Raw genomic sequence first — 12,526 nt, 5'->3', positions numbered from 1 at the left:
TTTTTTTACTCTAACTTGAGATAATGAAAAAGAACAAAGAATTAAGCAATAGCCAAAAATGTCTGTTCAATTAATTACTTATCTGCCACAACGTATGAATTATCTTCATTTGGCAAATATTGACGAGCCGTTATTTATGATTACTATTTTATTTTAATCTGCATATACTTAATTCAGTTTGATCTGTAATCAATTGACATGCCTAGTGTATTTATTCACAAAAAACTTGTTTTATGCCAAGCGACAATGTTGATGATGCCTGTTGGATGAAATACAGCATTTCCTGATGAAGTTGGTTCAAGAATAGCCACCCCTCTGCCATCTGAAATGATCAGGGCTCTCGCACATCCATCAGCTGTCGGCTGCACACTCAGATAAGAGCCAATCAATCTCCTCTCCCACACACCTGTCTTCCTCTCTAATCACGTCTCGTTCCATAGGTCTCTCTCTCCGTCTGATAAAGAACAGCCATGATATGATAGCCCAACCCTCAGCCGAGTCGGATAAACTGTGAGCGCTGATATATACAACCAGGTTTCATTCTGCAAAGAACAAAACCCCAGCGAAGTCACATTGGTTCTCTAACTAATACATTTACTAATAGTTATGCAAGTAATTTATTCATAGTTGTTCAAAAGTAATAATTTCACATTTCTAAGACCACTAGGTTCAAATCTGGCCTGTGATGTGCCCTGTTCTTTATTATATTGAATTACATTATAAATACATAAATATTATTTTATTAGATATTTTAAGGATCACACACACACACGAGTTAGATATTAGTGTATGAACTAATCTATGAACCATGAATTTTGTGTTTAAGTGTTCGCACGTTTTGCACAAAAAGGCCTTTCAAAGATGTGGTCTAGCGTGAAATGATCTCACTTAGAAGTGTCTTGAAAGAAAACAGATTTACTTTGTACTTAAAAGCTGAAGCCTTTCATTAAAAAGGAAGATCCAAATGAAGACGTATAATTGGAGGGAGGATAGGGATAATGGGATGCAGCCACAGAAGAGGAGATTACAGCAACTAAATAAAGATTTCAGCCATGATAGCTGATCTCCGCCCAATATCTCAATGCAACCACAGCACACCATATGCCTGCTTGTCAGCTCCAGGACAGGAACTGAGACTGAACAGCCTACCAGATTTTGTGTTCAATTCAGATTCATTCTCGTGCATATTTGAGAGACTGCATACAAAGTCTTTCATGCATACTACAGCTCAACTTGAGTGAAATCAGACATGCAAACACAATTTCAGCACTCCTGCAATGACACACACATAAACATATGCACCTAAATGAATATCTGGGTTTCGATATTTCCCAAATGAATATCTGGGTTTCGATATTTCCCAAATGAGGCGTAAAAGCAGCCGTCCTGGTAATTAAAGTCAGCTGTGTGGGGTAATGGTAGCAGCTTGTATTTTTCTCTAATCATATTCGAGTGCTCTCCATCCATAAACACATTTATTTAGGGGCAAACGTGTTGAGTATCGTACTAAGTGAGGAAAACCATTATGCCATCCAGGTGCTAAGCATCAGTCAACAGAACAAAACTAAACTAAAGCGTGTTAGAGGCTGCTGTGATTCATTGTGTCAGAACATATTCAATCAAGACAACCACTTACCTTGATTAGCAGGGAATGTTTTTAGCTGAATGTTGTCGACCAGGTGGTTGATGGAGAGCTTTGGCCAGTGAAGGTACAGCTGGCAACCCTGGATCAAAGACATTTTAACATGATGGTCCTGTGCCAGGAAGTCCTACAAATAACAATAGAGTACATTGTATCATTAAAGCTGTTTACACCTGGTATTAAGATGCATTTTGGTCGGTCGAATCCCATTTACACCTGGTGTTTAAATACGTCTCTTTTGTCCACTTTCAACCACTGTTCTGATTTCTCAGAGGGAAGTGTCTATGGGCAGGTTAATCTATGGGTTATTTCAGATCTTTTGATCTAATGCACGAAGTAAGCTCACGCAATTTACATATGAACGTGACCGGAGACGACAAGAAAAAATATGGAGAGCAGAAGCGTTTGTTTCTGCTCTGACAGCCGCAGGACCATGCCGAACGCTGTGAGTGTGTGATCAGGAATGGTGAGAGAAGATTGTGCTTGGTACGTTTTTCGACTTCAAACCAAACTGGGTCTTCATCCGACAAAGTTTAAATCCCGTCTGGCTAGAGTAGACGGAGAGTAGGGGGTCTTTTGTGGCTGTTTGCACACATTCATGTGGCCGTTACACTACGAAAGCAATCTGGTCGAATGCGTTTTCGACTACCTCTGGAAGTGGTCAAAAGTGGACAAGTCAAAACTCTGTTTTTCACCTGTATTTAGCGTCATCCACTTGTGATCTGATCCACCGAAACGCAACCTAATAGCAGGTGTAAACAGGGCCATTGATGGTACAATTTTAGAAAACATACAGTAGCTTTTAAAAAATCTGTAATTGGAAATTTAATTGTGCATGCCCATTTGCCCTATTTTTACATAATATTGTTTACATTTTTACAAAACAATAATGTGAAATGTAATCTTTATTTCTCAGCAATAACATATCAAAAACACATAGCATATGTAAAATATCAGTACATCCCTAGCTTACAGTTATCAAAGGACATTAGTCTTTTGTGTTATATGAGGTATCCCGCTGCAGCACCTTTTTTACTTTCTCGTATCCAGAGCGAGATATTTTGAGAATCTCGCAGGTCTTGAGTGTCAGGACACACTGGATGTTGGCATCTCCATCTATATAATTTACAGGTTCACAGGATCCAAAAGAACCTCCCACTGCAATCTAGACCAAATCCAGTACACTGTATGAAAAGCTTTACAAAATGTTGTACAAGAGGACAGAACTCAGGGACATTATTTACTTTTTTATTGAATTGACCCTGCACCAGTTAAGTTACTGTTTCTAGATTTGACAAGCTTCACTACTGGATGCAATACTTGAATAGATATTTATATTCTTCTGTGGGATGGAACAAACTGTCACATTAGAATGAATGATTTCTGCTAGTTTTCTTTAAAGAAATTGTTGAATTACGCACTTAACTACTGTACATATAACTATTCCACAATATTCTTAATTAAGGTAGGCCAATTGCGAACAACTGTGACCACTATGTAAAAATTAACGTTAACTGAAATTATATTAATTTACCAAGTCAATCCAAAGGAATCACACTTTTTCAATAAAGGGATGTTTTTTGTCCAGCTGATGAACGATAAAAACATTGACAGCCAATCAAAATTCATCCAATTTGAAAGTGTGCACTGCGTGGCCAAAATTACTGGTAGTGACATCAATTTTGCGTTTCGCAAAGTTTTCTGCTTCGGTTGTTGTGGTGTTGATTCACATTGTTTCTAGATTATTGTGCAGAGTGATCAGATGCATTTTAAAAATTGCAAAAAGCTTCATTGGCCAAAAAACAACAACAAAAAAACAACTATCACAAAAATCCCAATTTTCCAACCCAAATCATATCATGATTGGATGATGAGGAAAGTGATTGGATTATAAGAGCAGACCGACTGCTATAAAAGGAGAGAAGAAGTGCTTCCAATCATTGTGCTCTTGTTAGCAATGGTTTCTTCCAAGGAAAGATGTTCAGCCATAATCACTTTGCATCTTACATGCTAGGAAATTGCAGCAAAGAATACTGCAACTGAAATAACCATTTGCCGGATAATCAAGAACTTTAAGGAAAGAGGTTCAACTGCACTGAAGAAGGCTTTCAGGACATCCCAGAGTGTCCAGAAAGCATCAAGACTGTCTCCTGAAGAGTCGGTTAAGGAATTGAATCACCATCAGTGCAGAGCTTGGTCAATATTGGCAGCAGGTGTGTGTGAGTGCATCTGCACACACAGTGAGGCCAAGAAATTTGGACAACGGCCTGGTGTCAAGAAGGGCAGCAATGAAGCCACTTCTCTCCAAAAAGACCATCCATGTGTGGGGTTGCTTTCAATCTAAGACAGTGGCCTCTCTCACAATTCTGCCCACAGCCAGGAATAAAGAATGGTATCAAAACGTCCTGCAAGAGCGACTTCTCAGATCTATCCAGGATCAATTTGGTGATGATCCGTGCATTTTCCAGCAAGATGGAGCACCATGTCACAAGGCAAGAGTGATAATGAAGTGGCTCAGAGATCATTACATTGATATTTTGGATCTGTGGCCAGGCAAATCCCCAAATCTTAATTCCATTGGGAACCTGATTCAATCCTCAAAAGGCGAGTGGACAACCAGAAGTCCACAAATTGTGACCAACTCTAAGAACTAATTAGGGGAAGAATGGATCGCCATGGATTTGCCTAGAATCTGATATCCAGTATTCCAGAACGAATTGCAGAAGTTATGAAGAAGGATCAACACTGTAAATATTGACTCTTTGCATATATTGAATGTTTTTGCCAATAAAAGCATTTAAAACCTATGAAATCCTTATCATTGTTTTCCAGTATACACTACAAACATGTGAAAAATAATCTACGAATACTGAAGCAGCAAACTTCGCAAAACACAAAATTGATGTCACTTCCAATACTTTTGGCCACGGCTGTAGATTAGAAAAAAGCAAAAGAATGTCAGAGAATATGGTAGTCAGCAACAATTGCCAAGGTAGGCATAGCAATGTTTTTAAGGTAAGGTAAAGCAGAGGGCCAATTTAAACTTAACAACTGACAGCCAAGTAGTGTAATTTTCTACCATAGAGGCTACCCGATCCTCTTTAATGGTTTCATGCCTGAACGGTTTCACTGAGCCCTTCAGAATGAGGCAAAATCCATTATGTCCGAAAACTGTAAACAGAAAGAAAAAAGGAGAGATAAATAAGGTAGAAGACAACATACTCAATTTGAAAACTCTCCACTCAACAGTTACGGTTCAGCTGTTTTGGGTCAAAACACTTTACGCTATTATGCAGGCGGGCAAGAGGCTGACTGAATCTTATCACTGTATCTGTTATGTGCAGAAATAATGTACATGTAGAATAAGATTCCACAAACTACAATGATTCAGAACGGAAAACAACAATAGAGATGTGTCATACAGTCGCTTGGAGCCGGTCTCATCCTAAAAAAAATGAGTAAATGTAAAAATGGATGCTGGCTGATGGGTTCTGAAAGTTTTCTTGCATTCAACTTTGTGAAATAAACCCAAACAACTGCATTTAAATGAGCAATTCTCTCTGCTGCTGTTGCAGTGAATTTCAAATTTAGGGGCCATTTACACGACACAGTTATCAACTAAAAAGAGAAAACTTTTTATGCGTCTTGGCCGTTCATTTATAAGACAATGGCGTTTTGTGGGCCTGAAAACGATACATTATCATCTCCGTGCAAACGATAAAAACACAAATCCGTGAAAACCTCAAAATTATTTTGAGGAATATATACAGACACTATGGAATGAGCAGTTTTCATATCCTTCAGTCATCTATCTATATTTTAAGGCAAATAAATCACCTTGACACAAAGATCTGAATGAGATGTAAACCTGCAGTCTGAAAGCAAACCCTCAATATACGAAAAACAGACAGAGAAATCTCTCACTCCTCACACGCAAACTTTTCAGCCTGGCGCAGACGTCTATCAACAGCAAATCACAGTGTTTATGCTCTGTAATCATTTACAGCTAAAACTTGCATCTATAACGAAGCCCTTCCCCCCTCCATCTGTGACATACAACACGCCACAGCCATTACCACCACTCCAGACGAATCAATAAAGAAATCTCCATCTCCAAAACACCAGACGTTTGCAAAATGGTAACCATCAGAGTGGAGGCACGAATTCATACTTGCATCAAATTGTCTTTCCTTTATGTTTTTGCTTAGTGGCCTTGAAAGAACATGTGGCTGTTATTGAGCACAGATTAGCAGACGAATGGACACATCGATAGAAAAATCTAGCACGCGGCTGGGCTCTCAACCTTTTAGAAACGCATCCAAACACTTGACAATATTCAAAGGCAAGACTGAAAGATGATGTCGATGAAAGATGTGTTCGATTTGTCTTGATAGATCGTGTTGCATGAGGCCACTGATATATAATATATAAAACTAACCGTTTTGAAAGAGAGAATCTTCTTTGGAGAGTGATTTCAAAGCCAAATGTTTTGCAAGGCTCTGCATCCGAAGACATGTGGTAATACTGTTTATGAAGCCTATATATATATATATATATATCATGGATAATCTGTTCTGAATCTAAAAAAAAAAAACATGCTGAGCTAGAAAAAGGAAAACTTCTAAAGATGCACAATTCATCTATAAAATGAGTGTGGTAAATTTCCCATCTGTCATTGTACAAAAGCACAAATGGTGGATGAAAATGATAGATTAAATCATCTCCAGATGAGACTAAGTCAATCCCTGTCAAACAGCCATGTGATTTACTACACTCTTAAAGCATTAGTTCATGTGTTATACCAAGTCTAATGGGTTATTATTTTACAATACATACTAAGCAATAACTACTTCAATTTTAAATGGTTTTTCACACAAAGCTATTGGATGAGTTCAGAAGACTCTGAATATAGTGCATGGATCAAATGAACCACTTTTATGATAACTTTTTGGTGCTCTTTTGTCCTTCTAATATACTTGAAAATAATGGCCAGGATATTCTTTAAAAAATTCGTACAAATCTTTATTTTGTAAAAAAGTCAAATTTTTAACAATATGTTGGTGAGTAAATGATGATGAATGTTCGTTTTTAGGAGTACCATCGCTTTCAGAGCATATGCACTTTAAGAGTGTGACTGTGTGTGTGTGTGTGTGTGTGTGTGTGTGTGTGTGTGTGTGTGTGTGTGTGTGTGTGTGTGTGTGTGTGTGTGTGTGTGTGTGTGTGTGTGTGTGTGTGTGTGTGTGTGTGTGTGTGTGTGTGTATATCTCACTGATCTGTCCGCGGTCCCAGGTCTCAACGGTGGTGACGGTACTAATCTGTTTCAGCTCCTGCGAGCCCAGCTGTGAGGTCAGACGGTGGATTCCCTTCAGCAGTTTATAAATGACATGATGCTCTGACTGGGATCTCTCACTAGGGCTGCAAAACAAAGAAAAACAAATTAATTTTTCAGGAGACTAAACACCAAACTCTATTCAATGGGCGTTCACACCAGTGTTGGGGAAGCTACTCTAAAACTGTTACTCTTTAAAGCAATTAAGCCACGGACAAACTACCTTTTTGAAATTTTCTATTCGATTTATTTGATATGACTTATTTTTGCAATCAGGGCAACATTTCTCTGGCACAGAAGTAATTATGTCATGTCATGTTGTTGCGTCACGTCACACAATACGAGATACGATGATACGATACATGATATGATGTTATGTTTTGTTATATGTTGAACTGTCTAGTAGTAAAATAGAAAAATAGAAAAACAAAAATGAAAATATCCACATTAACTAGTTGACTAGTTAGTTGACCATAACATCTGACTAGTTATATGAACTTCACTGTCTAGTAATTATGCTCAACTGATTCACCTCGATACACTTGAGCACTGCAGTCTACTAGTAACAGCTACCAGTGACCAAAAGAACAGCGATTTAGGGACCTGCAGCTATTAAATCGCACATTCAGAGTCCATTAAAGCCATTCTTTAAAAGATAAACTGACTAAAAATCTAGTCTCATCTGCATTAAAAGTAAACCCCTGCAACCCAAACAAAAAACTCCTTAATCTTTTTACACCCTTTCTGTCCTACAGGCACCATCTCAGATAATGAAACCTGAACACTTGCTGTTAAGAAAATCCTCTGCATCATGTTATTATGTTTAAAGCTAACTCTTAAGGGAAAACTAGTGTCTTAGAGTGTGATGATGATGGTTTTAGCATGGTGTCTAGTTTCATGGGCATCCAAGAGATAAAATCTCAAGCGCAATAGCCGGGGAGGAGTTTAGCCATCAAGACCCCACCGCTGCCAGCATGAGTGAGTAATCACAATGCCGATAGACTGTGCGCGCACGAGTTTGCTTATGCTGGATGAAGGTCAAATCCACCAATCAATCCTTTGTGAGCGCTTGCGTGTGCTTGTGTGTTCAGTAAATCAGTGTCAGTCTCAGAGCCGGCTTCGGCCTTGTATTGGAATATTCCATCTCTAAAATATGATTGACATCCACCAGCCTTTCCATGCCAAATACAAGAAAAACTTCCTGTTATTGCACTTTCTGAAATATTATATTTTCTGAAATATTGAAATATTGAACAAAATATTAAACTATGTATATGTGTGTGTATGCGTGTGTGTGTGTGTGTGTGTGTGTGTGTGTGTGTGTGTGTGTGTGTGTGTGTGTGTGTGTGTGTGTGTGTGTGTGTGTGTGTGTGTGTGTGTGTGTGTGCGCGTGTGTGCGTGTGTGCGTGTAAAGAAATATTACAGGTGTTTAATCATTTTTCTAGTGAATGTTTTTCAATGTTTTGCTGGGAGTATTGTTTTAATTCGTTAACAGTTTATAGGTGTTTTTCTATGTTTGCAATCCCACCTTCCATCCCGTCTTTTGTAACATTCCTTTAGTAAACAAAAGTCAATTCCTGAGTGACATCATCCTTCAGGAAGCACTAACAGTAACACAGTACTAACATCAGTGAATATAAGTAATGTATTTGAGGAATTCTGTAATATTTTATGATATTATCTAATCTGTTTTACTAATCCCATCCTGTTTGTTAAAAATCGCAGAAATCAGCATACTATCAAAATGTGTTAGTTAAAAAACACCCAAATTTACCTTAAGTATGTTAACTCTTATTCACCCATTAAGCAAGAGCCAACATATTTCTGAAAGTCTGTTTACCTTACAAAAATTACTACACAAGCTTATTGATTTGAGGTCAAACACTGCACAACAGAAATGACTCACCAAAGAGTCTCCAAACATCTCAAATGCGTTATAAACCTACTTTTTTTTCTTTTTTTTATCTTTGATACACTCCAGACAACAAATCAATAAACTCAAATGCATTTGCTGTAAAACACTACACAGATGGCAGAGCTTAGTCCTAATAGCAATAGCAGAGATGTACAAGCGTGAGTTTACAATTTACAGGAACGTTTCACATACAGTTTGGCAGTCTTAATTTCAGGGTTCAGAAAACATCCTCTCTGCACCAAGTTTGTAATTCCCCATCCTCCTGCCAAAGCACTATGTGGATAAAAAGAAACACATTATGCAGTTAAGATAATGGGATATCATATTTTACACTGTGGGTCATTTCTTGAGTGAGAGCAGAACTGCCTGTTAAAAGATACAATTAGCAGTAACATCATCTATCTATGGAGGGGAATAAGGCAATGGTCATGTCAGGTCACCTGATCAAGCCCTGCTTTAAACATTTTAGGTAATTGAGAGACATTATTGAAAGTTCTGATCTTCCTGGTTTCTACAGAACGAGCCGATTCAAACGATGGTACCAAATTTGTTTGTTTTTAATGAGAATTATGAAGATATGTCAATAAACTCCTCTACAAAATGAGCAAACTGCTTCTATGTTCAGTGGTACAAATTTTTTTTAATTTTTTTTTATAGAAAATTGTCTAAAGCCATCTTGGTAACGCAGCTAATTCATGGAAGTGAGCTCTTTTTTGCATTTTTAGCTCAAAATAATCTGTTTATTTCATGTTGGTCTGGCTGACAAATACACACTTATATAAGCAGGGCTTTCCTTGGAAATTAAGCCACCTACAGGATGAGACATTTTTGGTTTTACATACAAAATCCACATATAATTACTCAAAAAGAGAGATGATTATAAAATAATGCAACAGATTTATTACACAAAATTAAAAAATACACAGAAAAGCTACTTGCTGTCAACAAGCAGATCACTTCCAGATAGCATTTTTGAGCCAATTATATTAATCGGAAAAGCCATGGGACCAGGATGGAAAAATATTTTTGCCTACTACCCACAATAGCTGTTAAATTTCTGGTTTTACCAATTATTGCGGCTGGTGAGCTGAGATTTGTATCAGTTCAAGTCAAGTCAAGTCAAGTTTATTTGTATAGCGCTTTTCACAATACAGATTGTATCAAAGCAGCTTCACAGTATTACATTTAAATAATACAACAAAGTTTGTTTCAAGAGGAATTTATTGATTGATAAAATTAAATTAAATATCCCCAAAATATCCCCAACTGAGCAAGCCAAAGGCAACAGTGGCAAGGAACCGAAAAACTCCATCAAGTGACCTAATGGTGTCCTAAAACTCCATCAGGTGACCTAATGGAGAAAAAAAAAACCTTGGGAGAACCCAGGCTCAGTCGGGGGCCAGTTCTCCTCTGGCATTTATGAGCTAGAGGCCAGATTGTAGTTTGAACTGTGGGATTATATGAATGCCTGGCTGAAGAGATGCGACTTTAATCTAGTTTTAAACTGGGAGAGCGAGTCTGAGCAACGAACAGTATCAGGAAGACTATTCCAGAGTTTTGGAGCCAAATGTGAAAATGCTCTCCCTCCTTTGGTGGTTCTGAATATCCTAGGTATGACCAAAAGCCTTGAATTTAGTGATCTTAAAGAGCGCGATGGATTATAGGGCGATAGAAGATCCGTTAAATAGACTGGAGCTAAGCCGTTTAGGGCTTTATAAGTCAGTAGCAATACCTTGTAATTAATACGGAACTTTATAGGTAACCAATGCAGTGATGATAAAATCGGTGTTATATGATCATATTTTCTTGATCTCGTAAGAACTCTAGCGGCGGCATTTTGGACTAACTGTAGCTTGTTTATTGAGGATGCAGGACAACCAGCTAATAAGGCATTACAGTAATCCAGTCTCGAGGTCATGAATGCATGAACTAACTTTTCTGCATCAGAAACTGATAGCATATTACGTAGCTTAGCAATGTTTCTAAGGTGGAAAAAGGCTGTTTTTGTAACATATGAAATATGATTTTCAAAAGACAGGTTGCAATCGAGTATAACACCCAGGTCTTTTACTGTAGCGGATAAAGTAACAGGACATCCTATGATGTTAAAGTTGTATTGTGCAAGGTTTTGTGGGCGGTTTTTTGAACCGATAAGTATTACCTCTGTCTTGTCTGGATTTAATAAAAGAAAATTACGCGTCATCCAATCTTTTATATCTTTAACACACTCTGTCAATTTGGAAAATTTAGCGTTTTCATCCGGCCTTGATGAAATATATATTTGAGTGTCATCAGCATAACAATGGAAACTAATTCCATGTTTCCTTTTCCAAGTGGCATCATATATATTGAAAATAACAGAGGGCCTAACACAGATCCCTGCGGCACTCCATAGTTTACTGGAGTTATGATCGATTTTTCTCCATTTAAATAGACAAAATGGTAGCGGTCAGATAGGTATGATTTGAACCAGCTTAGTGCTTGTCCTTGAACACCAGTATAATTTTGTAGTCGATCTAAGAGTATTGTGTGATCTATAGTATCGAACGCAGCACTAAGATCAAGTAAAACTAGTATTGAGATACAGCCTTGGTCAGAAGCTAAAAGTAAATCATTTGTGATTTTAACGAGCGCAGTTTCAGTGCTATGATGCGGTCTGAATCCAGACTGAAACTTTTCATAGATATCATTTTGTTGCAAGAAAGAGCCCAGTTGAGCGGACACCACTTTTTCTAATATTTTAGACATAAATGGAAGATTTGAAATGGGTCTATAATTTGCTAGATTATTATGATCTAATTGTGGTTTCTTAATGAGAGGTTTTATAACTGCCAGTTTAAATGTTCTTGGAACATGACCTAGAGATAAAGACGAGTTAATAATATTGAGGAGAGGCTCTTCCACTACAGGTAACACTTCTTTCAGTAGTTTAGTTGGTATAGGATCTAATAAACATGTTGTTGTTTTAGATGAAGTGATAAGTTTATTTAACTCTTTTTGTTCTATAGTTGTAAAGCACTGTAATTGTTCTTGCGGGGTGATAATTGAAGCTGAATTATAAGGCGCGATTGAAGATTGAACGTTTACAATTGTGGTTCTGATGCTTTCTATTTTCTCAGTGAAGAAGTTCATGAAATCATTACTACTGAACTGTAACGGGATATTTTGTTCGGGTGACGTCTGTTTATTTGTTAGTTTAGCCACGGTGTTAAATAAAAACCTTGGATTATTTTGGTTGTTTTCTATTAGTTTGCGGAGGTGCTCAGCCCTGGCCGCTTTTAGGGCCTTTTTATAACGTGACATACTGTCTTTCCACGCGATTCTAAAGACCTCTAAATTAGTTTGTTTCCATTTACGCTCTAAAATACGGGTTTCTCTCTTTAAAACATGCGTAGTATTGTTATACCATGGTGCTTTATTTTTCTCTCTGACCTTTTTTAATTTAATAGGTGCAACCACATCCAATGTTCTAGAGAGAATGGTGCTCATAGTGCTAGTTAGTTCTTCTAGTTCATCTGTTTGTTTGGGTTCAGGCAGCAGCTGAGACAGATTAGATAAGCAATTTGAGAAATTATCTATGGTGGATGGGAGGATTGTTCTGCCTGGTTGATAACGCGACGCCGCATGACATATTACAGCA

General features: G+C 37.7%; 1 protein-coding gene across 1 annotated transcript in view; it reads right to left on the bottom strand.

Annotated features, from left to right (window-relative positions):
- The window catches only part of cnbd1 (cyclic nucleotide binding domain containing 1), a 56,218-nt gene that overhangs the window by 20,365 nt on the left and 23,327 nt on the right, over positions 1-12,526 (bottom strand). Inside the window, exons 3-6 of the mRNA XM_082183719.1 lie at positions 6,912-7,057; positions 4,722-4,813; positions 2,670-2,807; positions 1,630-1,769 (exon numbers count right to left, since the gene is read on the bottom strand). Coding sequence (XP_082039845.1) covers positions 1,630-1,769; positions 2,670-2,807; positions 4,722-4,813; positions 6,912-7,057 — 516 coding nt within the window. The remainder of the gene's footprint in view (positions 1-1,629; positions 1,770-2,669; positions 2,808-4,721; positions 4,814-6,911; positions 7,058-12,526) is intronic.

This window comes from Leuciscus leuciscus (assembly GCF_965113295.1).
Source record: "Leuciscus leuciscus genome assembly, chromosome: 11".
NCBI classification, from domain to species: Eukaryota; Metazoa; Chordata; class Actinopteri; order Cypriniformes; family Leuciscidae; genus Leuciscus; species Leuciscus leuciscus.
This window is presented reverse-complemented; position numbering and strand designations above follow the sequence as displayed.